Raw genomic sequence first — 27,776 nt, forward strand, 5'->3', positions numbered from 1 at the left:
CATTTTGCTTGGTTACTTATGGTTATGGTTGGGGCTGGGTGGGGTTTAAGGTTGTCATAGTTAGCGTTAGCATTTTTCCCATAGAAGTGAATGAAAGGACCCCATAAGGATAGGTGTACCCGACGTGTTTGTTTCATCTCATCCAACCAAGGACAGCTTGTTTTACCAACCTAGCCATGATTCCGGGTCACTAGCATGTACTGTTTTTCAACATAAATGTCTCAAATATTAAAAAATTCAAGCGACAGTACTTGTCCTTTAAAAAGTACATTTTAATAGAAAATGTGTTAATCTGTTCACTGAATTAGCTTTGGATGTGAAGCCGATTGGTTGTGAATCCTCCATCTAATATCTATCAATCAAGGCTATAGTATCTACCTTTTTAGGTGTGATTTGCTGGGGTATTAAGGGGTATTTGTATACACAAAGGAATGTTATTCTACCATTTCAGAGCCTGATCTTCCGAAAAACCTCGGACAGCTGATGTTGGCGAATAGCTCGCTGAATGCCGCAATAGCAACGCTCTACATTCACACTGCTTTTCAGGCTGCTTCGGAAAAACTTATTTATATTTATTTGAGAAGGACTACCTGATTGGCCAACTCCTTAATGCTCATAAGCAAAGCGCGTCTCCGCCCTGTTTTGTTTTATGCAAATTATTTAGGATTAATAATTATGTTCACGGTGAAGCTGCTGAATGTATGTTGCCGTTCTTCTGAATTTTATGAAGGGATATCATCTGAGAGGTTAGTCGTGTAACACCCTCGTAATTCTACAGTGAAATTACAGTCGGCCATTTTTCTCCTTTTACATTAAATTGCAAATGATTTTTTGTTTGTTTGTGGTGCTATTAAGTACTATGGTTTGATCTGCTGACTCCTCAGTGAAATATTTCCGAAATTTAAGTAAGCAGTGGGATTTTTTAACAAATAAACGGTTGAAATGGATCTTTTTAACTAATAAACTGTCTCGCATACACTTACTTGAATAGTTTGACACAATTCCTGAACTCTTGCTTTTAGCAAAGATTTTAACAGGTGACACTTGTAAGTTTTTCTCTGACGGTCAGCAGAACGATGTCTTGGGTTTTTTGATCCCTTATGCTGTCCTTTCAGGATGCCGTGTGTATAAACATTTTTAACAATTCTTGGGATTTTCTACATCTTCATTCCCTCACGTATTCAGAAATATTCTGGTGTTTTTGCTCTGGACCCGTAAAGACACCGATCGCGGTTTTTGTTAGGTTTGCTTCAGTTCATCTCCATTTTTCCCGGCTTAAATATTCCAGTTCATCAGCAAGAAGTTTAACTGCAAAAAACGCCGCAGTTAAATGCATTCTTGATGCATGGCACAAATGGCTGCAATGTTCAGATTCATAGCTTGAAGAAAGGAAAAAAAATACAGAAACTGTGATACAAAAGAGAACAATATCGTGTGTAAATAGCCCACCAGGATCCGAAGATAGTACCCTTGCCATCCCATAGTAGGAGATCCTCTGGTTTGCAAAGGACTGTTTTACTTCATGTACCTGCACTTTAAAAAAAAAAACATGACATCTTGTCCTTCAGCTCTGGCCTGAAAGACTGTAGCTTAAGGGTGAAAGACAGTGTTTGTTTAACTCTATGTAGATTTGAGGTTGAAAACTGTATAAACGCAAGTATGTAGGAAATCTCCGAGCACGAAGCCTGAATCTGGTTGAAATGTCTCTGTGTATTTAGATGGGTGCATTTTCTATAAAAAAAAAAAAAAAGACAGAGATTCAATAAACAACTCAAACATGATTCTCTTTGACTTTGGCCATGTTTTTAGACTGTCTTTACAGGTTATGTGTGTACTTTTCAATATCGAAATTATACTGTTTCAACATACCTTGCGTTTGCGCCTCTCTGCTGTGTATCTTGTCTTGTATGTATTCTCTGTCCACGTTATGCCAAGTTGTCGATTGTCACAATGTTTCCGACTGTAGCGAACTCTGCTGACGCAGATTTCCGAAGGCATTTGTCCACGTGACAGTAAAGATTCTCGTACAGCATCGGGTAAACCCCTTCAAAAGGAGGGTGCCAAGAGTTAGACACTGTATTTGATTTTGGAGCACGTAGCTATGTTTTCTTTGATTTCCGAGCATCCCTAATTGCCCTCCAACGAGAAGCAGATACACAGAGGAGTGAATTTGCGGTCAGAGCTCAAGCTCACCCATTTATTGTCTCCGGTTACATGTTTGGGCCTAAGGGCTTCGCTTAAGGGTCCAGCACTGACATTGGTATGCTGTCAGCTATAGGAATCGCTCTGATGTCCCTTTGAACAAAGGCACGGATTTCTAACATAGAGGCACAGCATGTTCTCCTTTTGGGGCATTAGGAAGTCAAGTTTCTAGAATTGGAACAAGATGTATTGCCTGTATTACAGATTTATATATATATATATATATATATATATATATATATATATATATATATATATATATATATATATATATATATATTACTTTCTTAGACAGAGAGACAGACCCACCGACCTTCTTATCCTCCTTGACGAATTTTTTAGACGCGTATAAAACACACCGTCCCATCCGGTCCGTCCATCCATCGGAATGAAAATGTTTAAATATTACACACACACACACACACACACACACACACACACACACACACACATATATATATATATATATATATATATATATATATATATATATGTATATATGTATGTATGTATGTATATATATATATATATATATATATATTTCCTAGCACATGTAATTTGATCGACGAGATCCTTAAGAGGCCCTTTTTTTGCATAAGCATCTTTTGTAATGTGATTTTCATGAACCACGTAACAAAACAATAGCACAAGCATAATTTACATCTTACACATCCGATTCACTGATGAAACTGTGACGTTCCGTGGAGACGGTCACGTTCAGCAGCTTTCGATTTTTGAGATCGGGCAATTTTTTTTTTTTTTGTGAACACTTTGCGCCCCCTATGGGGTACCTCGGAGAACTGCAACTACTGGATACTGAAAGCTGAACAAATAAAAATATTTTAATAGATCGAGGTTTGTAAAATTTCCAGCTATGTTGGCATAAGCAAACTGGGGGTATATACAGAAATCTCAAAAATAATTTTCAAGAACCGTTTTTAAGAACGATAGTAAAATATATTTTTATTTGTCTGAGGTTTGATGAACCGTTTAAGGCAGAGGGTTATTCGGTTTTGCTTACCACGTGAGCCAGTACAACGGTTGTCTTGCATGAGGGGGAAAAAAAAAATGCCTAATGCAGAAATTTCACACAGTTTTGCAATATACCGAAGGATGAAAAAGAGACCAAATTTTACAGCCAGGTTAGGAATGCTTAAACAAACTGTGTACACAATACACAATGCGCAAATTCTAAATATTAATCTTCGGCTGTTTCAGCCGATCCATTTTTGTATGAACTTATATGATGAACACGTTTGTTGAAATTCTGATGTATTCCATAGAATATAGATAAATGTACATGATAAGACAGAAGTTATTCAAGACGGCACATAAAGATATATCAGACTTTCCTTAGCTTGATTAATCTCCATTCTAAAGGCCCGCAATTTTAAATGGTCCTTTTCTATTACAAAACATTACCTTGTGAACAATGTAACAGACAATGTGATATATTTACAGCAACAATGCACTTGTATTCATTTAATATCCACCGTGGAATTTTGTCTTGACTAAACGGCTGCCATGTGGAATTCTCCTTTCGCTGCCATACTAGAGCCATTAAACCCTATGCTGACATCATTTATGACTATAGAGAATGTAATGATTAAACGTCTTTGAAATTGGTCCTCTGTTCAAGTCCATCTGACTTACAAGCAAAGCATCCAGTCATTACTGTGAAGAGCTACATCTGGTGATCCCCATACTGCGTGGTGTATAGAGGCAGGTGCCCTTATGTCAATCGCCTTCAGAATGTGTATGCGGGCAGTTGTGGCTCTTCGAAGGTGTGCGATTAAAGAACTTTGCATAAATGCTGTTTGCTATAGCGCAGACAGAGAAGACTCTGATCCAGCTCAGCTGTCTGGTGGAACCCCTGGGAGAAGCAGGCTGGGGCCTGCAGGAGCCCGATTGGGCGATGGGGGTCAGGTGAGAATCTGCCGGATCTCTCTGTGGACGTGGCACAGGAAGTCCATGTAGGAGGGGCCGCCGTGAAGCCCGGGGTCCTCCACCAGCCGCTGAAGGAACAGAGCCTCGTTCTTCTCCTTCTGCTTGACCACCAGGAGCTGGGAAGCAGAGCACAGCCAAGCTATGAAAATCAGTTTGGGTTCATCGTTAACGTGGAGCTGCCTATTCTTCATTTTTGTACGTTGTGTACAAACTGAAGAATAAGCACTGTATTCATATACAGTTTAGGCAGCATAATCTTATAAAATAAATATGTATACATTATGCACATAAACGCAGTAAGACTGCAGCGAAGCTGACTCATTCAGGCGCAGACAATGCAAAAAACGACAGCATAAATAAATAAAGAACAGGTAATAGGCAAATAAACAAACAGCAGCACTTCGCCTCATTACTGTGTACATAAAGTGGACAGTGCAGCAATACCACAGTCTTTAAAATTTGTTCACATGCATGACTCTTTTGTGTTTTTATATTTATCCATCAGCCCCTGCGTACCTTCATGGAGTAGGGCCTTTGCTGGGTGATGAGGTCGATGACTGCACGGAGCCTCTTAGAGTGTGGGTTGTCCAATTCTGGCAGGGTGCCCTACAGGGTAAAGTACTGGATTAATGGCTAAAACATTTCATCCAGCTTTGCAGTCGATGTGTGGGCCCCAGTGGGTTATTCCTCTGGGACAGTGACCAGAAGGGTGTTGGTTCAAGCCCCGGCTTCCACAGAATGTCCATCAGATTCTTGAGCAAGGCCATTAACTCCCTGAAAAGCTCCTGGAACCCAGATAAATGGTCCGACCCTGCACTCGGACCCCAAACTTCGCTCTCATTTAAGTAGATGTGTGTGCCTCTCAAAGGAGAGTGATGATAAAATGTGTGAAAACAAAGGTATTCCAAAGTACTGTACTCGTACTTGCGTAAAAGGCAAATGAAGCATTGTCTCATTTAATTGCTTTCACAACATGTGTGTCTGTAACACCTAAAGCATTCTGGGAGGAGGGGGATCTCACCACAACGGTGCTGACGTGGGCGAAGGACGGCACACCGAAGATGCTTTGTACTAGAGTAGGGGGGCAGGCCTGGCCTAGCCACAGGATGATCTGGCGGCCGTCTTCCAGCAGGTAGAGTCCCTGTTCGCTGAGGCGTTCCCGAGAGCAGCGCACGGGTGGCGGAATCCCCGTGGAAACTGGGTCAACGTCATGCTGAGGAAAGGGAGGTGTGAAGATCAGGTCTACATGGTAGCTATGGATTGTTATGCATGCATGCATCCATCTTCTAAATGCTTATCCAGGTGTGGACCATAGGTGTCCTGGGACCAATCCCAGGCCACGTAGGGCACCAGTCCGGGGAACACCCTGGATGGGATGCCTCTCCACACACATAGACAAACACTACAGGCGGTTTAGAGACCAAAACATTCAGTCCATTTTTGTTGTTTTTGAGATGAGATGGTCAATGACCTAAAGTCCGGCTTCCTCGTCATATGTCAGTACTGGGAATCAACACTCACTCAACTGAGTGAGTTTTGGAAATTTGCTCTTCAGTTCACCTAACTGCCTGATTTTGGATGGCAGAAAGAAACTGGAAACCAGTACAACGCACTCTATGGCAGCAATAAAACCCCCTCCAAAGACGGCGACAACATGCCCTGTGACCTCACCAGTGGAATGAGGCGTGGGTAGAAGAGGGCTTGAGTCTCTTCCACACCCATGCCCAACACTGTCAGCCTCTGCAGAGCCCTATCATCTGTGGAGAGTTCCACACTGGCCACAAGGGCGGCGCTCTTCAGGAGGCTGTTCATATACGCCGGGAACACCTTCATGGCATCGGGCAGAATCAACTGGCGGAGACACAGGCAGAGTCTCCATAACTAAGGCTTATCATACTTCTGCGATTCCCATGAACAACAAAGAATCAAAACAACACCACGTCATCCAGCTATGATTCAATACGGTTCCTTTATGCCCCACTTTTCATAACCATCGGGGGTGGGCCAGCAGCGTGGGTTATGAAAACATTGTTGGTTTGCTTGGCTCTAAACTCCGAAGTTCTTGATTTATCCAAGTAATCCATTCCACAAAATGCTACAGACTTACCCATACCATTTATATCTTTCATCACAAAACACATAAGACAAAATATTCCAGTAATACATACTAACGTACAAATTAAATGAATGAAAAGAAAATGTGTAAATTGAGTTACGGGCATATGTTGCTTTTTTGCGTTAGCGTTTCCGTGAACTCTATATGACTTGGATATTGGATTTACTCATGCAATTCGCTTACATTCACTCAGGTAATTCTCATGCAGAATCGGGAGCTACTTGTTACTTTGTGCTCTAGTTTATAGGAATCACTCTCCTAGTTGATTCACGATACAAAGTTACATTTCAACCACTGCTGAAATGACTACCGACCGTTGGACCTGAACCAGGGACAAACAGAAATAGCTAAATGTTATTCTTTAATAAGTTTTTTGTCAGATGACTAATCTTATCACAGATATTCTTTTAAACAAGCTAAATCCGACATCAAATGCTAATTGCCACAATGGACCAAAAGGAAGACATTTCCTGTGAGAAAATGAAGAGGACAGCCCATTTGTACCCTCTGAGGGCGTTTGGAGGATCAGATATCTTTAAAACACTTGACATTGCATCTAACCCCTGGCAGAACAACTTCTGCTGGGAATTTTGGACTGGCGGTAAACAAGGGCAGTCAGCTGCCACAGCGGCTCGTCTGCTCTGGCCGTTTTTACGCTCTACGTGCAGAGGAGCATCACACTGTGATGGCAAGGACTGGCCAGCAGAGGGCCCCTTCAGCCAGAAGCTGTAATGCCACAGTTAGTGGATGTATTTACTAAAGAAACTATGGACATTTCAGGGTTAAACGTCTGTCCTACAAAAGATCACTTCACTATACCCAGACATGGCCAGAAGGTGGCAGTGTGACTCAAAGTTCTAGGCTTCAATCTCAGCTGTGCTCTCTTAGTCATGACTGGTAATTTCGTGACTCTATTTTGCCCTAAATATGTGCCTTTGTGCCTATAATTGCACACACTTTTTTGGGGTATCATAACGTTATCTGTTTTCATTATGCTTGTTTACGCAAGGTAGAACATTTCCCAGTGAAATTTCTTGACATGACTGGTTCTTTTCTTGACTGGAATTTCTGGAAAGTGGGGCTGACCTGGCTCATGGCCGAGGGGGCAGCGCAGTGCTTCCTGTAGCAGGCCAGCATGTGGGCCGCCTCGCTGGCCAAGCCCTCTCGCACCCCCTTCAGCGGTTGGTTCAGCATGGCGCCGTATGCTGGCCGGGAGGAGCAATGACACGCCAAAGTCAGCCTACATCGGTCATTATCATATCATCCAGGTTGTGTTATGTTGTCCTGTTAAAACCAATGGTTCTCAAACTGTGCTGCACGGAACCAGTCAATCCTATTATCAACATTGGCAGCCGCCTAGGGCACCAACTTCTGAGGGGGCGCTAGCTAGCCAGGCAACTTCAGTTTGCCTCAGATAGGGGGTGCCAGAGGTGATGCATGCCTAGGCTGCCATAGTGGCTAGGACCAGCCTTGGCGTTATGTGTACCACCAGTGATACGTGGAGTGCCCCCTTGTGGTACATGAGAATATGACGGTCACTTGTTTTTGTGATTCAGGTTACTGTGGTTTTTTTTCACCTGTGTGACACTTGGATTTTTGCGTTATTGACAAAGCGGTACATGGTGCAAAAAGTTTGAGAACCACTGAGTGAAGGAAAAGGATGACTGGAGTCGAGTCAGTTTTATGTTCAGACTAAGCGAAGGAGTGCAGTGTGGATAAAGCCACCTGATTTGGCGAAGTAGTTGATGAGGGCATCAGTCTCGCAGCTCTTGTAGAGATCGGTCAGCTGGGAGCAGCAGTTGAGGCCGAGGTTGTGGATTCGCAGCCGCCTCCGGCCGCCCACGGTGGTGTACAGCAGTGCGCACTGTGGGCGGGAGCACAGCATGCTGGGATGCATCCTCTGGGAATGTAGCACGGGGGGGGGAGGCAGCAGGAACACCGGGCTCACCTGCAGCAAGGCGCCAGTGTCCTCGCTGAGTGTGTCGTCGTGTTTGAACTCCACGGTGATGGCCTTGTGGCAGTCCACAGCGGCCATCTCCACGTCGGTGGTGTTGCTCATGTAGATGGACCCAAAGAAGTTAGTGGCCCGGAAGCCTGAGGCGAATACAGACATGTGGGTGTGATCTGGCACCCCCTGGGTAAACTGGCATATTATTGTTGCACTGGTGGGGAGTGATGTCATACTTCTCGTAAAGGCACCACACTATAATGAAGCGTAATGTACCAGGCAGACTAATGTACATGACGGTTCCACAACAAAGATTAACCCTCTGGGGTCTAGGGGTAGGGAACACACATTCACTGACTGCGGCATGACCACATATTTCATTCAATATCATAAATTTAATTCATGGCAAATAAATTATTTATATATATATATTTGTTTTGGCAATACACTCATCTTTATTTTAATGTACTTTGTAAATATGTCAGATTTATGTGAAGTTTGTAATTTGACACCAAAGTTTAGACATTGCAAAATGCAATTTGGAATATTTGCAGAAACATTATAAAAAGTACATAGTAAGCAATGGTGGTAGTTTGTTTTGATCCCAGATATCTGATCACCAAAGTCTTGGCTGCATGAAGATGAGTAAATGGTGTAGCTGCAACATTCAGTTGGATAAATAAATAAGAAAAACCAAACTCATGTCACTATTTCTGGCTTCTTTCATTGAATATGTAGCAACTTTCATATGTATGAATGAGCCATTCACACCTGGCCACATCCCCCCCCCGCCCCATTTTATGGCGCTGATGGGGATGTATCTGGATCGCATTTCACCATTGCGTTGTTCATGTAATTACCATGCGAATGCAATTTGAATACGCGCTAATGCGATGCTGTCAACCCCACAGGGTTAATATGTCAATATCATGACATCAAACTGCAGGGAAAACCATAAAATGTTTAACCAAGTCACTTATTCACACAAAAATCCAAGAGGAATCTCTTCCTTCCTCACCCGTGCTGGTCCGGACGCGCATGATCGCGTCGAATCCGATCGGCCGCTTCACATCACTTCTCAGATCGCTCAGGAAAAGGTCGCTGTCGGCTTCCACCTGAAAGTTGGGGCAACGTTCCGGTTTCTCTGCACCTCCAGCTATGCTCAGACGCATCTGGCAGGGTCACTATCCGCGCATGTCTGGGCGCAGTACATATGCGGGACGCACCTGGAAGTTGGGGTACATGTAGACGGACCCCCCGGTGTGCAGCGGGACGTCCCCCATACTGGCCACATCCACATACTGGCTGGGGAAGAGGAAGAGGTCCACACAGCAGCCGCTAGACACACAGTCCTTGGACAGCTGCTCGTAGGCGCCCCTCGCTGGCTGGAAGAGAGACTGCAGCACAGAGAGGCGAGTACGCATCTACTCCAGCCAGCCCTTTGGCCGTCATCTGAGCAGAATATGGATCCTTTGAGTTACATTAAAAAAAAATGGCAGAATCCTGAACTCAACACACAACACAGTCGACTGAGGAGTAAAACACGGGTCATATTATCTGCCTGAGTTAATAAATGATAATATAAATGTAACAAACATGTAACATTCTCAGGACACTCACGGCACAAAGAATGATGTGGCACCGATAAAATCAGGAATGACGGAGACATGAGCTTTCAAGCAGATGGACTCAAAGTAAATATTCCAGCCTAAGAAGGTGAGATTTTAAAAGCACTTAAAGTGTTACAGAGCCCAATCGGAGCCCAAACGGATGTGAGGGTGAAGAGTGTTCCAGAGAAAACGGCTCTAGCACCAGTCGTGGAGAGTTTAATGTCTGGGACAGAAAGGGCAGAGGTGGACATTTCAGGTCCAGAAAGTAAAAATCCAAACCAGGATTTTGTTTCAACCAACCAGTTGAATATAATGAGTGACAGTGACAGAGTACTGAACTGGTTGGTTGAAACAAAATCTTGGTCTGGATTTTTACTTTCTGGACCTGAAATGTCCGCCTTTGAGAAAGGGCACCTGGGGATGGAGGGAGTGCAGGTCTGCAGAAGATTGCAGAGGTAAGATGGGGCGGGATTATGGGGACCCACAAACGCTAAAAATAACTGCAGGCGTTCGTCTTTGAAAAGAACAGCCTGACAGAAACGGTAGCACAGCGGAATCGATGAGAGACGGGACGGGTCTGTACCTTCTCTTTCTCCGTGTTAATGAGCCTCTTGTCCTCCCTGTTCCGCAGTCTCCCAGGGGCCTCGGCAGTTGGGAGAGAGGAGTGGAAAATGAAGAGTTTGCCGCTGCACTCTGCAGCCTACACAGAAGAGAGCAGCAGGGGGGGCTAGTGAGTCAGCAATTGGCAGCAGCCACATCCCTGATGGCTACTGCCTTTTACTCCATGCGGATCATTGGGTATGAGGTCACATTCTGGCAGGGATGACTAGTTTCAAGGATTAGTAACATCACAGTAAGGACGACTTGATTAAAGTGCTTATCCAGTTAGTCATTATTTTGTTATAAGACATGCCTTATTCTTGCCATTCTCCAAATCAATTTTATTTTATTGTATAACCAGAACAGATGACTGTCAGTAGTTGCGGTGACTGTCAGTAGTTGCGGTGACTGTCAGCACGAACTTTCTACCGATTTCTCCTGATGAGAGATTTACTGTGACTGAGAGGACTGCATGCTGTCTGTCCTCCAATCTTCTGGTCTTATAAGGGGAGGGTGTTTAGACAAAAGTGCCAACCAGTGATCCATTAAGACAAAGGTGGAAAGTCCGGGTTCAGAACGTACAAATCCAGACCAAGATTTTGTTTCAACCAACCAGTTGAGCATAAACAGTCACATTCACAGAGTACTGCGCTGGTTGGATGAAACAAAATCTTGGTCTGGATTTGTACGTTCTGAACCCGGACTTTCCGGCTCTGCACATAGATGGAGTGTAAAACCCATAAGCTGGGCTCTGCAAGTGTTCGGTGTCGGTGCTTGAGGCGACGCTCACTTTCAGGGTCTCCACGCCGGCCTGGATGACGGGCGCAAACACGGTCTCGCTCTCACTGGTGTCGGCAAACATGTCAGGGATCTGGTCTAGCAGACTGGGGGTGGGGGGCAGAGGGGGGGGGAGAAGAGGGGGCGAGTGTGTGCGCTGATGTAGAATTCACAAACGGCGATAAAATAAACATCTTGAAAAATAATCATACTTTTTGATGTATTCTCGGATGTCGTTCTCTTCATGATTGTCTATCTATCAGACGTTTTAGTCAGGAATGAGTACAGCTGAGAGCAGGAGAGTAACGAAACAACCGTACTTGCTGATGACGGAGCGGGACTCCTGGAAGTCGACGAGGAAGCCGTCCAGCAGGGGCACGAACATCTCGGCCACGTCGGACACCACCATCATTTGGGGCTGTGCCAGGGAGCTCTTCACGTTGTAGAAGTGCAGGACCTTGTTGTAGGTGACGAAGCCCACCTTGATGGCAGACCGCTCGGCCCCCTCCTCCCTATAAATAATTGTAAAACAAACAGCAGGGGTTTGGCTAAAGTCGCCCATTGGGAGTTTCCATGGGAAGAGCACATGGACACATTTAGCAGAGCTGCTGCTGCTGACAGTGACCGTGATTACGCGATCAAGCATACGAGGCAGTGGTGTTCAGTCTCTCAGGCTGTACAGACTTCCCTCCATCCACACGGTACCACTGTAAACACCAGGGCGATGATGAATTAATTGCTGCATTATCGTGCGTGGCATGGACTTTAGGGATCTTTGTATATTTTAAGTTTGGGAAAACAACTTCCCCGGTCATGTATCATCCCTGAGAGCTGTGTAAACAATCCAAGCCAAAAATTATTCCCCCAAAAAGCCTGTGATAATGTGTTTTCCAGACAGGCACATATTTCTGTTCGGTCATTCCATCTTTTGTAAATCTGCGGTAAAAGACTTGTCCCTCTGGAAGGTGATTCTAGCAGTGCTACCCCCCCCCCCCCAGGTGTGGATCAGAGTGCTACCCCCCCCCCCCCCAGGTGTGGATCAAAGTGCTACCCCTCCCCCCCCCCAGGTGTGGATCTGAGTGAGAGTGGCTCCCATCTTGCCACACAGCCAAACACAGCGTCATCGTGTGGGTGTTGCCAAGTAGATGAATTCTAGAACATAAACTTAGCTTCTGAGGTTTAGCAGAGGTAACATATGTGCCGTCGAGCACCATCTTAAACGCTTGCAATACTCCAGTGATGCGCGAATCAGGCCCATCTACCTTCGCACTTCACTGGAAGCAGAAATTAGCTTCGTGTTGCAGTCCAGAACTTTCCTTAGCAACCTCCTAAGGACCAAGTTCCTTAAGCCTTTGGCTCTGTATTGAAATTATTTTATTATTATAGTTGGCCCAGACACAGTGAGGAAAGGCCAGTTTCCAAGTAACACTGGAATTTGCGTTGGGTTGGCGAGGGAAGTGATACCAGGTATGTGTTGAGTTGTCTACCGGGGGTCTCGCCCAGAACCAAGCCTCCATGGAACATTAAGTCCTCACATCGTTAGCAACACAAGTCCCAATCCACATAACCGCCATGCTCCTGAGTGTTGACAGAAGTTGATAATCAGCAGAACAGCCATGTTACTTGTGCTGCTAACTCAGGCCCAGCCAACCATCCAGCAGCGGATTTCAGACCAATGGAGTCTAAGACAGGCTAGATAAATACAGTTTAACACTTGGGTGAAAAATGATTCCTTAAAAACCCCCAAATTTAGCCCTGCATTCCAATCTAGGAATAATGACTCTTCACGGGAAATGCATCACAATATCAGTGACAGGCTAACTTCTCGCCACACGGCAGATCTGTAGGTGAAACCATCTGTAAAGTGCCGCAGAAGTTAGACATAAAAGTGATAAATCACTTGTGCCTTCTAAAAAAATTACAACTTACAAGTACTTTTACAGTGTTAAATATTTTAGGTCAGGTCTCGGGAGCCTGGTATTTTTGAGGAGAATAGCTCGGACTTGAAATGCTGCCTGAAGACACTGGAGTGTTGTGTTACGATTTTCCTCTTTTAAAGACCAAAACAAGACATTAATCCTGCTGAAGTTTTGTTTTTCCTTCCTCTGCCCCTCGGCAAAACAATAGGCGGAACGTAGTGGGCTTTGGCTAACCTGGGCAGCCGGTCCAGCAGCGTCTTCAGCTCTTCGCACACCAAGCGGACCAGGCCTCGCTTGATAGTGGTGAAGGACACGTCGATCATGAAGATGAACGCCGGTGGGCTGGGGGGTTTGTTGTCCTGCCAGAACCACAGACAGAGGGGCCACAGTATGATCATGTGACGGAACTGTAAGCAGGTAGCAGGATTAGCGCTCCTCTGAAACACAGAGGTTCTGAAGTGGCTTAGCCTCAGGATCCACATAACTCTTCGGTCAGTAAGTCACAACCGAAATGTACACAAAAAGCTAGCGGGGGTGGTAACAGTAAAAGTTATATGGGGTGGATTGTGGTGGAGGGACATTTTTTAAACCACGGTCTCCTTGACCTGCTGAAATTGTTCTCACGACCTCTCCAGTTGAGAAACACTGCTCTGAGACCATGCCTGAATTGAGGCAAGGCCACAAACCAAACAGATTCTTTCTGCCTCATTCAAGCCGATCCAAACAGACACAGCTAAAATGGCTAACCGATCAGCGCCTCTAATTTTTATCGCTCATCTTTGACTCTCAAGTACCACGGAGGGTCTCAGCTCTTAATTGCTTTAGCGAAGGAATAGATTGTCAGATCTGATGTTCTGGAATAAATGGGACACTCATTAAAATGCACTGAGTGCCGAATGCGCTGGACTGTAAGCAGTGAGCTTGGACACAGAGGCTGAATTTCATTTAATTTCATTTCATGTGCTGCCTGCCACACTTACCAGGACAAGCGTTGGAAATTAAATGAAACAAAATGGAGAAAATGAAATGAAATGGGGGGAAAAAATTTAAATTCATTTCATTTCAGTTAATATCATTAACATGTCATTAAAATCATTAGCATTTCATATCATTTCATGTGCGGCCTGGAGTAGGCTCCTCTGCACTCCTCACCAGGGTACGTGTTCGGAAGATGGTATTCTAATGATTTAAAAACAGATGACATAACAGACAAAACAGATGGAAAATCTGAACTCTATAAATACATTTGCTGAGTTTATATGAAGTTGCAGTAGGTCACGGGCATGGCGGCGCACCAGGTACTGGCAGAGTCTGAAAACCACTTATCATCTCTCTGAGCTAACCTCTCTCACATTCTCCTTTTTCATTCTCTCCATTTGTACCCTCCAAATTCAATTTCGTCCATTTATTTTCTAACTGGGTACCCAGTTCGTTGGCAGTCATTACAAAACAAAACACAAGGACCTCAATATTATGAAAAGATATCTAGTTCGACCACAACAAATCTTTGGAGTCTGTTTTTGTTTCCAGAGCTACAGCGCAATGTAGAACAAGAAGTCACCTTCCACGCCATGTTTAAAACGCACTTCAAACGTCAGTCTAACCAGAAGCAGGCAGTAATTCCACCGACTGCCCGGCCACTTCTGGCATTACGTACTGCAATGGCAGTGCAAAGTCAAAATCCATAAAACAAAACACAAAGCTAAAGTGGCTGAGGCAACGTCCACACGGCCAAAATGAATTTCAACATACTCTAGGTCCTGCAACTTCATCATTCTCAGCAAAAAAAAAATGAAAAATGGAAAAAGAAAAAAAAAAGCAAGCACACCGCCAAAACACAGAACTCCCATGTATGCTTGCTGGGACATGCAGATCTCCTGAGGCAAGAGCTCCCTCTACAAGGTCCTACAGCTTCCGTCCTCCAGGCCGAGAGTAACCGTCTGATCACCCAGTCATGGGATGCCACAAATATGTACATTGTGTGTTTCTGTCTTTATGCCTTATGACACAAGTGAAAAAGAAGCATAAATTTCAGAACCGTTTAATTTACGAGTATCCTAAGGCCCGCTTACATGTCAGAGGTGATACAGTACAATGTCATCGTGCAACAGAGCTCCTCCACACGTGCCAAGACACGATACCTTGCAGTAGTCCAGAGTGGCAATGAACTCATAGGAGCCCAGCGACAGTTCGGGCCTCTGGTAGACGTCTACCCTTCGGCCCATGTGGTCCAGATGCTGGAAATAGGAAGCTGGCACTGGGAAGAAACAGTGTGATTTTATCGACGTGTGGTCATAGAAACATGTGGGAAAACAGTTGTTTCCAATACATCTAAACAACTGATTTATGCTTTAAAGAACGAGCTGTTGGCAAACAGGATGTCTTAGTGAAATAAGAGGTCCATAAATGGTGTCTTCAGAAAAAAAAAGGGCCGTTAAATCCTCTCCCGGGTCAGTGGGCTAATTCCAGAGTCGGGCATATAGAGGCTTTGCTGCCTTGATCTGCTCTGTGATCTGACTGTAGCACTATTACAGGCTGGACATATATGGTAGTGCATGTTCGGTAAGATGGCTCCTGGCCATTGGAGAGTGCCCCCGAGCCCCTCCCTGACAGGAGTGGGCGGGGACAGGAGAACTGACCTTCATTAACGCAGCTACAGAAGCCACACTGGTACCGGCGCCCCCCGTCAATGAAGTGCATGAAGGGGCACATGTAGGCCTTGCATCGGTTGCAGCGGAGTGGGCCGGCCTCGCCGTGGTCTACAACGTACAGGGGAGTCTGCAAGTGTTGGGAGGAGGGGTGGGGGGTGTCATGTGACTTCAACAGCTGCAGGGAAACACCTTGAGAATCACTCCAACCCAAACATGTGTACTGTACTTGTGCACTTCATCACGGGGTAACAGAACAGCCAGCGCCACTAAAAAGTACCGTAGCGCTTGGGGCCGAGTAGCTGCTCCCAGGACTAAGATGAGCCAAAAATAAACAGAATGGGAGTAAAGAGAAGGGCGCCATTTATAAACATATTAAACTTTTAATAAATCAAAACGGTCAGCAGCTTTTTGCCACATAGATGATCAAGGGAGCATCCTGTGGGGGGAATCTGGCTCTCTTCAAATCCATTGGCGAGGGGGGTTCGGGGGGGAGGGGGTGAGCCAATTAGGAATAGTCAAAGGGGACTTAGGATCATCATTCTACCAGGATTCTGTGCGGTCTTGACATCAAGGACAACAGCACCGCATTAAAACGTTCTGTGAACGGAATGACATTAATGAGCTGCGTGTCCCTTAAGCCCTAAGCTTGTAGGCAGCCAAAACATGACTTATGTCAATGTACCTCAGTTAATTGTATGTTCTCTAACTATCCAATTGTGTGAGTAAAATGTATATTGTGTCCGGTGTGTAGGTTGCCTGGGATAAAAATACACGGCAAGCAATTAAGCAACCGCATGGTACTCGTGAATGGAAACTGTTGACTTTAGACTCCGCAAGTCAATAAATTTTTATAGAAAAGAACACACACAGAGGTTTAAATGCCAAGGAAATTCCCACCATTTAGCTGGTCCGATAAAGCTTCCTGAAGGAGAAAGGATGTTTCCAAAATCACAGTCCATTTGTTTTTTTACTACTGTATATACTGTGATGTGGAAGACTGAAAGTTTTCATGGCTATTAGATGATTCTTATTAGACTAATATTAACTTCTGTTAATACTACTGTTGTTCTGTTTGAACCTTATCAACAGATTTTCTACAGTTAAATATTTAAAATGGGTGAATGTTGGCTGGCTGACTTCCATGTAAACAATGCTGGAAAAGTCACATTTTATTTCAGAAAATAAAACTACATTAGTGTGTTTTCCCACACAAAACATTCATTCTGGGAGGAACCTTCCAGTATTTTTCACTTTGACCTGTCAGAGAACAAGAGGGGGGGGTCGGTTACAAACAACAGCCGCGATGTCAGTTCCGCTGCACGACACTGAAATCGTCCATTACTGTAATCAGAGAAGGACATGTCTGATCTTTGGCAAACGCAGCTTTGTGTGCTTGATTTAAGGTTAAAAATGGGCTGTCGTGTACCCAGGAACGGAACAGAAATTGTAGATTGTTCTCTCACAGAATAACAACATGTATTAATATAATTGCAAGAACATTCTTATTTTAGTTTTCCCTTACCGAAAAGAAGGTCTATTTGAGTGCACACGCACGCACGTGCACACACACGCACACACACGCACGTGCACGCACTCACACACACACACACACACACACACACACATACACACACACACACATACACACATACGAGTCGCGCATGGAGAGACACACAGGCACTGCAGCACCATCAGTCCTGTATCGACAGACCATGGCTGTTTCAGTCTGTAACACACTGACTTATCCCACACTTAACAGCCCTGTGCTGACGTTTTCCTCAGGACGTTCAGGCCAAAGAGCAGAGCCATGCAGCTTCTATGACCAAGGATGGATTAATGCATAGGGTACCCTTACCCACAGCCTAGGGCCCCAGCAAAATCAGCCCCCCCCTCATCTTGCAAAAGCATAATATTTAACCTTATTAAATCTGCCCAATCGATTCACCCACCCACTCCCCCACCTGGATCGGGCATAATTTCACCAACAGTACCCCCATCGTCAAAGTTTACTGCTAGCACAACCCCTACCCCCTACCCCCCCCCAATTAGTAAGGTTTACTGCTGCCACTCCCTGTGTCTGATGCTTACTGATGCCGTGTCATTTTTTATTTTAAAAATAAAAAATATATATATATTTTTTAAACTCAGGGGGACAACTTTTGTAATCCAAGGGCCATCAGAGAGGTCAAGCCCCCCTTGTCCATGACTGCCTTTTCACCAGTCCTGGTTCTGAACTACAGACCGAGGCTTGGGGTTTGGTCCACCAGAGAGCGGCCCGCTGAGGACCATACCAGGCCCACGTGGAAACATGACTAACACCAAGCCCCCCCCGGCAAGATAAGCATCCGGGGCAAACCTAGATGGCAGGGCAGCCATTAGCCATCTTCAAGGGGGGGAATGGATTTCTGCACGTCCAGTACATACACAAGAGGAGGAACTTTATGACCATTAAACCCAAACAGGGGCAGACAGAACTCTTGCTCTCTCAACTTGTGGTCACAAATGTCCGCCCACTCAAGAGGGTTTATGAGTTTAGTTTAATCAGGCTTGTGGCGTGCTCCAAGTCGCGGAGTAAAACTGTTTATTAAACATGTCCTAATACTGCCCTCGGCAACGGCTTTATGTGGAAGCGGCTGGTGCAGTGGAGTCACTGACTGCGAGCGCCTCAAGCCGTTTATGAACCACATGGAAAGCCGAGGTCAGCACAACCCTGCACCCAGACACTGGGTGAATCCGAAGCTGAGCGATATGTCCTTCTGAGGGGTTCGCTCAGCGCATGCTACCGCCATCGGGGGTGCGGCCTGCAGGCGGATTTATGAGAGGCTTCAAAGGAGCGCATTAAGATGTTCATTGGAGAGGCATGAACATATGTGGAGACAGGGGCCGGCCCGCCGCCCTATAGGCAACGAAGGCGATCAAAAATCAAAAATACGTGACATTACTAGTTTTAACATTTCACTGCTTTTCTTGTGAAACAGATGCTAGCTAGTTAGCGGCCAGATACGTTGAGTTGCTGAAATGTTATTAATGTAAATAACATTTATATAACAATAATATAGTCAGTGGTGTCTTAATGGTTAGGGACGCGCACTTGTAATTGAAAGATTGCAGGTTCGAATCCCCAAACAGCAAGGCAACCCTGATATACCCTGAGAAAGGTACCACCCCCCCGGGCGCTGAATTAGCTGCCCCCTGCTATGTCACATTGTCACATATGGGTTAAATGCAGAGGACACATTTTCATTGTTGTGTGGTGTGTCAGCAATGACCACTGATCACCAAATTGTAAATGCATTGACAAAATTTGTTTTCTGGTGCTTGGGGGGGGGGCACAGAACACCCATGGAGTTCCTGCCCAGTGCCGTGGAGGTTTGCAGGTCTTTAGGTACACCTTTTCCAGCTGATTCTGTGAGTTTCCTGCTTTGTGATGATTTGAATGTTTTTGTCTTGAAAGATTAACGTCAATTAAACAGGTTCAAATCGATTAGAGAATAACATGGTGAATCAATTTCGCCATGGCAACCCTGACTGTGCCTGGATTTCCTGACCGGGAGCTATTTTAAGCTCCGCTCTGTCTTAAACCACTTTGTTTAATACTTTAGTCTGGCATGCTCTCCCCCAAACGTGACATTTGCCAATTTGGCGCCCGTTAGTCACACTAACATTGCCTTAAAAGGCCAGCCGGTGCTGTATACCTTTTCCCAGAAAGATCTGGGTTACGGGGACCACACTGTATCTACAGGACCCCCCCACTACGATACAGGGAGAACATGCAAACTCCACACACAGGGAGCCATGGTGGAGACTCGAACCCTGGTCTCAGAAGTATGAGGCAAAAGTCCTAACCACTGCGCCACAATTAGCTTGCTGTACCAAAGACAAACTTAAAAGGCCATTAAAAATGAAAGACCTACCTCGTTGTTTGGGATAGAGGCAAAGGGCTTTATGACTGCGGCCAGGGGGATGTGACTCTGTTTGGCCATGTCGGCCGTGCAGGGGAAGGAGTAGGCCGTGCAGCGGATGAACCGGGGGCTGGTGTGGCCTGGGGGAGCAGCAGAGCACTGAGTCACCCCACACTTCCACACACAAACTTCCACAGCTGTCTGCTCTATTTCAGAGATACTCAGTTTCTGGGATTTGAACCTGCATCATTCTGCCCGGCTAAATTCCTGGGCGAGCGAAACAGCTATAGACAGAACACACCAGAGATCAGTGTCTGGTTTATGTTTAGTGCACTCAGGTGGTTTTATAAAGAGTAAACTGTCAAAATCACACACCGTGCTGCGTGACACAGCACCACACATGGGAATGTCCCCTGCGCCTCACTGCGGAATTACCCAGAAACAGAAGGCCGACCGCCCAGTGAGGGTATCGCACTTACCCTGGTCCTGGACCATGAAGTCGGTGGTGACCAAAGGAGGGATCTGGCCTCGGAGGTTGGTACTGTACACCTGACCCCCCCGCCTGCTCCGCTCATCCTCCATGACTTGGGTCTCAAATACAAAATAGAAAATGACCTTCTCACACCACCGTTACCCATGGTTCAGGTTGCAAGAACGGAACTGAAAATCGGAAAGACTTCCCATCAGTCACTCGCATCTCCTTAAACGACGGCAAAATGGGATACGTATCAGCCAGAACATTCCACTGTACCTGTACTCACACTTGTGAAAACAGCAAGCAAAGCGGCATTACGAAGAGCTTTCATAGAGGGATAAAAGCGATGATGTGTCGCACATCGTAATAACTATAATATTTGACCTGGTACTGGAGGAACGCTGAACCTCACTAGTATGTGTGTGAAAAAGAACAAAACACAATCCCTGGGATACGAGGTCAGAGCACAACAGGAGCGTCACTGAGCCAGCAAGGGTGGTCTCACCTCGGCTGTGTCCAAATACAGGGCTGCATCTTTCTAGCGCTGCACCGCTGCGCGACAAGGCCGTCCCATTCTGAAGGCTGCATTAAATGCAACCCAGAAATATGTCCCACGATTCATTGCACAAACCTTCAAAGCAGGGGGTCTTCAACGGCTACATAGACTGCAGCCCTCGAATTTGGACACAGCCTTCATCCGCTTGAGGTTCCAAGTAGGGTTTTGGTTCTGGACTCACCGGGCTGGGAATGGAGTCTGGGTCGGGCTTCTTCTGAGGGGGTCCGGCCATCTGTGCAGCTCCTCCAGGAAAGGTGCCAGGGAACGGGGGCTGAGCCGCAGATACCTGCCCGCCGTAGGTGCCTGCTGACACAGCGGATCAAACCGAGTCACTCTCACACCTCGCTGCTGGCTAAGGCGCACGATAGCGCAGCCATCTCTGCTTTACACAGCAGCATGCTGAGCGGGCACACATTTCAGGATCTCTCAAGTCCCCGAGGGGGAGACTTTATGCCACCATATGCCAGAGAAGGTACTTAACCGGCTGGCATACACAGCTGCAGAAATACCTGACATATCAGCCGTCATAAAATTGGTGTGAAAAGGAATGAGACAGCAGACCCTTAACTGCTTGCGATTCTAACAGAAAAGACTCAGAGAATCCGAATTTCAAGACATTTAAAATGCAAGAACGTAGAACCTAAATTTCCCTTTGTCCTTATGTAAACTATAGTTTGATTCCTATTACCAAACTGAAAATTTACAAAAAACTCACTGCAGGCAATTAAAACATATAATTAATAAGTAATCATAATAATAATAATAATAATAACATCAATAATACTAATAAATTATTATTGTTCTTATTTTGTTGTTGTTATTATTGTTATTATTATTACTGAAGTTGAGTAGGGATTCAGTTGTAGATACATTTTAACAAAGGTGAAAAGGGATTAATAATATTTAAGTACATTCAATGACAATTCAACATTAGTGAGTATCCAGGGCCTGGTCAGCACCTTGAGGTGAGAACCCAGGTGTTCCAGGAGTTCCTGGGGGCTGTGCAAATCCACTGCTGCCATGAGGGCCAGGCCCAGAGAAAGAGCCAGACATTCTCATATGTTGAGCTGTCGTCATGGCACCCACGGGCTGGGGGGCGGCCAATAGCGACGGGGCTCCGAGAGTAGAGGGAGGGCCTTGGGGCTGAGGTGAAGGTAGAACATGGTGACCCATGGCGGGTGGTGATGTGGGTGGGTGGAACTGGTGGTCAGTGGTCCCAGTGTGTAACGGAGCACTCTGCATTTGAACATGGCCTTTGACAAGAGGATGAAAGGAGGGAAAGAAAGAATGAGGTAGAGAAAGAGAGAGAAAGAAAATAAAGGTAAACAACCAGAGGAAGTAATGTTTGATGGAAGCACTTTCCTTTGTTGCGGTTTCAAATGCCCTATAACTAGGACGTCACTGCAATCCACAAACCGTCTTTGAAACCCTTTTGAAGAAACATCATAATCTTTTTGAAGCATGAAAATGGACCCCAATATTTACTTAGATGGGTCTGATCAGAAAATAAAAGACACCATGGGTCAGGCATGAATGAAATTACGCCCATGTCGACAAATTCGCAAATATTTCCGGAAAGCGATTAAAAGCACAGCGATGCTCCCCAGTGTCAGACTGACCTAAGCAGACATCCTCAGACATCAACAGATACACAAATACGCAAACAGGAAAAGGCCGGACATCTGACACTGTAGGCATGCAGCACGTGGCCATGGGTCCTCACCGTATCCACCGACATGCATGGTTTCCATCTGACCGGCAAGCAGCCGAACTGGGGAAGGACACGATGTGTCTGCTGGTGGAGGAGCTTGGCTGGGCAGGCTGTGAGGGGCGGGCAATGGAGTCTGGCCATATGGGGAAATGGGGGAGGCAGAGATGGCAGGAGCGGGAAACCTGAGAATTGGGGGATATAGAGAGTGGAGGATGAGGGGGTGAATGAAGAGCGAACAAAAGAGATGTAGGAACCCCATAGAGTTCATGCATGAAAGGCTCTGTGTTATACAGAGGGCGTGTTGGAGGCCATCGGACAGAGGTACCTCTGGGACTGCATGCCGCCCTGTGGGCCGGCGTGGCTGAATGGGGGGGGGCCTGGATTTGAGGGCCCGCCTGAGACAGATGGAGGCAGGTGCCTGGGAGAACCTGCAGAAGAGGCATGTGGCCGGAGAGATAAGATCAAACGTGGACAGGGAGGAAGCAGAAATGGATGCAGGCTGGAGAACATCTAGAAGATACACCCATACCATCAACACCCTTTACATTCCACCCACTGATGCCTCCACACCGCCCTAAGCAAAGCGTAGAAAACAAAGGTAAAAAAAAATGAGAAAACCAGTACTTATGCAACCAAAAAACAGTATGACGAAGGGAAAGAGACCCAACAGCCAGATCTGGCGTGACACTCACGCTGTCACTCTCATGCAAGAAACCTTAAGGCAAACCCACACTAAAAACCTAAAATTAGCCAAACCAAAAGCGCTGAGGTAGTTTGCTGACCATACAGACCAAATGCAAGGTATAAAATCTGCTACATACTCTACCAGTCAAACGTTTTTGCACACGCAAGTATAAAAAATCTGAGTATGTTACTCACTTAACATTTATTAAAAATACACTCAATATTCTTCGCTAACAAATAAATTTACAGTACGTTCATCATTTGAGTAGCTTTATCAGCAAGAAAATGTCAGATTTCATTCATCAAACTAACCTCGTCTGCCAATGACAGTAAAAAATATTGAAGCATTCTTTCTACAAGGGATTTTAAATGCTGCTCTGATTCACGGGATGAAACAGTTAATTAGCGCATTTAAAACAACAGCCTAAAATCTGACAAGCACTGGTACATACGCTTTCCATATTATCAAGGAAATTTGTTTTATTTGACTTGTATTTTTATTTCAAGTTGTGCATTCAACTTTCCAATGCTTAACAGGCATTAAAAAACTGAAAATCTCACTGCAGCCAGCTGACCAACGTTGGCCACCTTAGCAGTGCTGAGCTGGTGACGGAGGTGCTGTGCATCTACCTGACAGCCCTGCGGGAAACTGAGGGCCGGCTCCATAGTGCCCATAGAGAGGCTGAGAAGCTGGTGTCCCAAAGCCAGAATGGTACCCCCCCATACCAGGCTGGGCCTGGGAGAGGGGCGTTGTGGCAACATATCCCTGCTGACTCATTGCTGGTCGTCAGGCTTGTCTCATACCAAGGGGCGATGTTTCAATCAACCTGCCAGAGAATGCACAACCCATTAAGAGATTCACAGCACTCGATCAGCATGGACATTATGAGGATCAGATTATCACTAAAACACTCAATCCAATACTTATGACTCGGAGATTAATGAAGTTTTTATTTGTTAAAACGATTTTTATATTTGCACGACCTACTATTGTACAGTTCCATTGCAACCGTCACATTACAAATATGCCTAAAAATCACTTGGGGCCCATATAAAATATACCAGGAATGAAATTGTACAGTAAAATCCCGTTATAGTGGACTCGCTTATAACGGAATATCGTCTATAACGGAGGAGGTCCACTGGTCCTGGTGTTCTGTTGAGTTGAGCTACTTTGTCGAGTTAGGCTACCATAGTGCTAATCAATAACCCTGACCCTAACCCCCAAAAAAAACCCTAAAACCCTTACCTTAACCCAAACACCTAAAACCTCACCCTAATCCCATGCATGCAGAAAAAGCATCGGATATAGCGGACTCGCATACAAGGGAATTCCGCTTATAACGGACAAACAATTTGGTCCCCAGGGCCGCTTTTGGCTGTAGTTTTGTTCGCTATAACGGACACGCAGGCTCCGCCTACAAGGCGCGTGGTGTGCCGGTGATATCCAGCACAGATATGGAGTCGGGATTATTAATAGTCACGCATCTGGTAAATAAAAGTTGGATTACTACGTGTACAATATAATAATCTATACCACAAGTGTGTCTGCTGGGGTGTGGCATGAATAAATGGCTTTCTGTAGTTGTGTTCCAGGCATACAGCAACTCTGGATATAACAGATTGTTTTGCCAGGTCCCTTAATTGAAGTCCGTTGTAACAGGACTTTATTGTAGAATACAACTGGACCTATGGAGGGCAACCAAAGCTACACGTTTAAAGGCCCCTACTCAGCAGAACTGCTATGATTTTAATGTGAGTGAAACCCCTCCCTCGCGGTTATTGGGAGGGGCTAGATTTGCGGACTGCTAGTGGAGCTGAAGTTTCAACAGGTCGAATACTGTGGGGGAAGCAAAGAAATAAGCTTATTTTTAAACAGCGACTTCGATGCTGTTTCATCAAGCAGGCTTTCAAGCACAGCATGAGGGAGAGGAACACCGAGCAGAAACAATGGATTCTCCTGACAATCCACTCAGACTGTATGTGGGTTAGCGTACAGTATAACGTGTCAGTTTGTGATTCACATTAAAACAGAAAGGTCCAGAGGGGACCTACCAGCACAAAGCAAGCGGACCAGAGGGGGTGTGGATTTACAAGGACTTTTTCTTCTCTTCGCAGAAAGTAGACTGAAAAAATGACAAAAGACGCTCTCAGGAAATCGCTGGGTGCAATTCAGTCAGTTACCACCAACTGTGTGAGAGCATTAGAATTATAGCGACTCCAAAATAACTTGCACATTCGACACTGCTGATTCAGTCCCGAAAAAAGCATGTTCATATCCAAACTATTGACTCTATTAATTTACCTCCAAATAAAATGTATTTATAATAGGAAATACAATTGATTTAAATTATTCCGTTACACACTAAATGACGTAGGAAATACTCTGACATCTGATACACACTTTATCCTTGAGCTACATGTTTATATCCACACCGTTTAATTGCTATAGTTGTTTATCTCGCTTCATAATACAATTGACTTAGAGAAGGCCCGAATGCACTGCGCCCATTTCCTTCTGCGTCTTAGCTGCAATCGCACACGTGTTTGCATTGAGTTGATAAACAAGGCACAAATGATCTTGTCATCACTTCCAAGGGTTTCATTTCTAGACATACCTGCCGCGTGTACGATCGCACCGTTAACTAAGAAATATAATGCAACACCGTAAAGGTGGAATTACATCACTAACGTTTAAACATACAAACAATTATCTTTTAATCTGGTTTTAAGTTTAGCAGACAAAAATAGGCGGATCGGGAAATGTGTTTTTTTACTGTTCCTCATATACCCGATTTTACACAAAAAAATATATATACATATAAAGTTTCACATAAATACAGAAATGACATAATTTCATTTCGCCTTCTGTCACCATTAGCGATAAATACAGCAAATGTACATGTATTTACCTGTATAACGGGAAGGGCTGGCTGACTGCTTTTCTCTATGAACGCCCAAGTGTGAGCGGAGTGCCACGTCAAACTCAGACACAGCGCCGGTTCCTCGTTCGCAGCGCTCCTAGCCGCGGTCACTGCGCATGCGCCGTATAGCGGGAATCCTCATACGTCAGCAGCGAGCCGGCAGCATCCAGCTCTGTCACTGAAGGCAGGCGGACGTGGCGCGAGTTGCATTGCGAGTTATCGGCGCATTTGTACGGGACTTATAGGCTGATGGCAAATGACAGTGAAAATGCAAATAAACACTATCGAGTGATTGTTATAATGCAAGGGTGCCGATTTCGGTATGAACGGTAGGGACATGTCTGTATCAATGTTGTGGGGGTGTTTAAGGGGTGGGGCTTCGGGATTGATTTGGTCCCTAACAATGTTGAAACCAAACCTAAGCCCTTAATAGGAAGGTCTGCGGTTCAAATTCTAACACCGGCAGGATCGTGCCACCCTTGGACCCTTGTGCAAGGCCCTTTAACCCCAGTTGCCTCCAGGGTGCAGGATGCTGGCTAACCTTTTGCAGTGACCCCCCAAACTTGCTCTCACCTGTAGCCTATATGTGTCTGTGTCCCTCATGGAGAGCAAGATAGGATACGTGAAAAGATAATTTCTCTACGGGGATTAATAAATTAGTTACTACAGTATTCTATAATGCTGCGTCATATATGGTCAGACGATGCTGACAAAGTTCTTGAAGCGTTTTTCCATCGTGAAAATGTAAAGCACTACACATGATTCAGTTCAACCAGTTTACCCATGGAAGTTACAGATCTGTACCTAAATCTGTACTAATTGCCTTTTAAAAATGCGTTCATACAGTAATTGCGCACTTAAAGTTAAAGTCTACATCAGAACACAGGGGTGTTCTTTTGACTTGTTTGGATAAAGTTTTACTTAGACGTAGATGAAATTACGCTGGATAGTTATACGATTAGATAGGAGGAAAATGTCAATCTAGAGAATGAACGTGCGTTTTAGTAGGCCTATAGGCCTATATAGCACCATAAGGATAATGGCAGATTTAGCCAATGGAAAAACACGTCTGCGTGAAGGATGCATATATACATATGTCCTGATAACGTTATTTTTATTGCCAGGGAACCGAACATTAAAATTGTAACAATCAGGGGGGTGGCAGTAGTAAGCCATCTTCCGTAAAACGCGGGGATTGCTATTTGTGTCACTGCCTTGTGCCCTGTGATCCCTTGGGACAGGCTCCAAACCATGGATCGCCAACACGTCTGTACACGGACATAGCCTAGCTGTCCGTGGCAAGAGTCGTCCATGCCCGTGGAATTTTTACAAAACAATTTATGTAGGTATGTTTTACAAGTACCATGTGCATGGTAAAAAAAAATCCAATCAGATCAAAATGACTGAATTCTACATGGCGTTGACCTCTGCTTCAAACTCACCGGCACAACGCAGAGAATAAGAGGGATGGATGGATAGATGGATGAATAGTCAAAAAGAGACTTATGTATGACAGACATAGAACTAATTTATAGGTGATTCATAGCTGTGTGGCAACATTAGAACATAAACTGGAGGTACAGTTTTTATCATTTACTCCAAAGCATTTCTCGTTCGTTACATTTAAATATAAAATAATAAAATAAAAATAAAATCGCTTAGGGCGGGTCTTAACAAATGACGTGTTGAGGAGGCGTGGCTGGAGTCTTGCAGCTGGCTACTTGAAAGCCCCCCTCCCACAAACTGAGCTGCGC

General features: G+C 45.1%; 1 protein-coding gene across 3 annotated transcripts; it reads right to left on the reverse strand.

Annotated features, from left to right (window-relative positions):
• Nucleotides 1–3,840: 3,840 nt before the first annotated feature.
• On the reverse strand, nt 3,841–26,113 carry LOC125704733 (protein transport protein Sec24D-like). Of its 3 annotated transcripts, none has more exons than XM_048970703.1 (24): nt 26,011–26,113; nt 25,154–25,224; nt 23,729–23,925; nt 22,740–22,842; nt 22,427–22,596; nt 21,663–21,956; nt 20,885–21,006; nt 20,152–20,263; nt 19,685–19,812; nt 15,759–15,897; nt 15,261–15,376; nt 13,354–13,478; nt 11,521–11,712; nt 11,214–11,307; nt 10,407–10,523; nt 9,440–9,610; nt 9,232–9,328; nt 8,214–8,359; nt 7,991–8,129; nt 7,352–7,470; nt 5,821–6,000; nt 5,171–5,362; nt 4,666–4,755; nt 3,841–4,265 (listed from the first exon to the last, which is right to left on the reverse strand). In XM_048970703.1, the coding sequence occupies exons 3-24, from the start codon at nt 23,874–23,876 to the stop codon at nt 4,125–4,127; spliced, it is 3,135 nt and encodes a 1,044-aa protein (XP_048826660.1). In that variant the 5' UTR covers nt 23,877–23,925; nt 25,154–25,224; nt 26,011–26,113; the 3' UTR covers nt 3,841–4,124. The 3 variants fall into 3 exon arrangements, with proteins under 3 accessions (XP_048826660.1, XP_048826658.1, XP_048826659.1); XM_048970701.1 differs by having other exon boundaries at nt 20,885–21,009; XM_048970702.1 differs by lacking the exon at nt 25,154–25,224 and having other exon boundaries at nt 20,885–21,009.
• Between the last annotated feature and the right edge of the window lie 1,663 nt (nt 26,114–27,776).

Source organism: Brienomyrus brachyistius, chromosome 12, assembly GCF_023856365.1.
Source record: "Brienomyrus brachyistius isolate T26 chromosome 12, BBRACH_0.4, whole genome shotgun sequence".
Taxonomy (NCBI): Eukaryota; Metazoa; Chordata; class Actinopteri; order Osteoglossiformes; family Mormyridae; genus Brienomyrus; species Brienomyrus brachyistius.

Coding starts and splice junctions, on each gene's coding strand:
- LOC125704733 (XM_048970702.1), bottom strand. CDS start 23,876: ATGAGTCAGCAGGGATATGTTGCCACAACGCCCCTCTCCCAGGCCCAG. Junction 15,898..19,684: donor CCTCTATCCCAAACAACGAG/GTAGGTCTTTCA, acceptor CAACACTTGCAG/ACTCCCCTGTACGTTGTAGA. Junction 5,363..5,820: donor ACCCACGCCTCATTCCACTG/GTGAGGTCACAG, acceptor CCCTTTCCTCAG/CATGACGTTGACCCAGTTTC.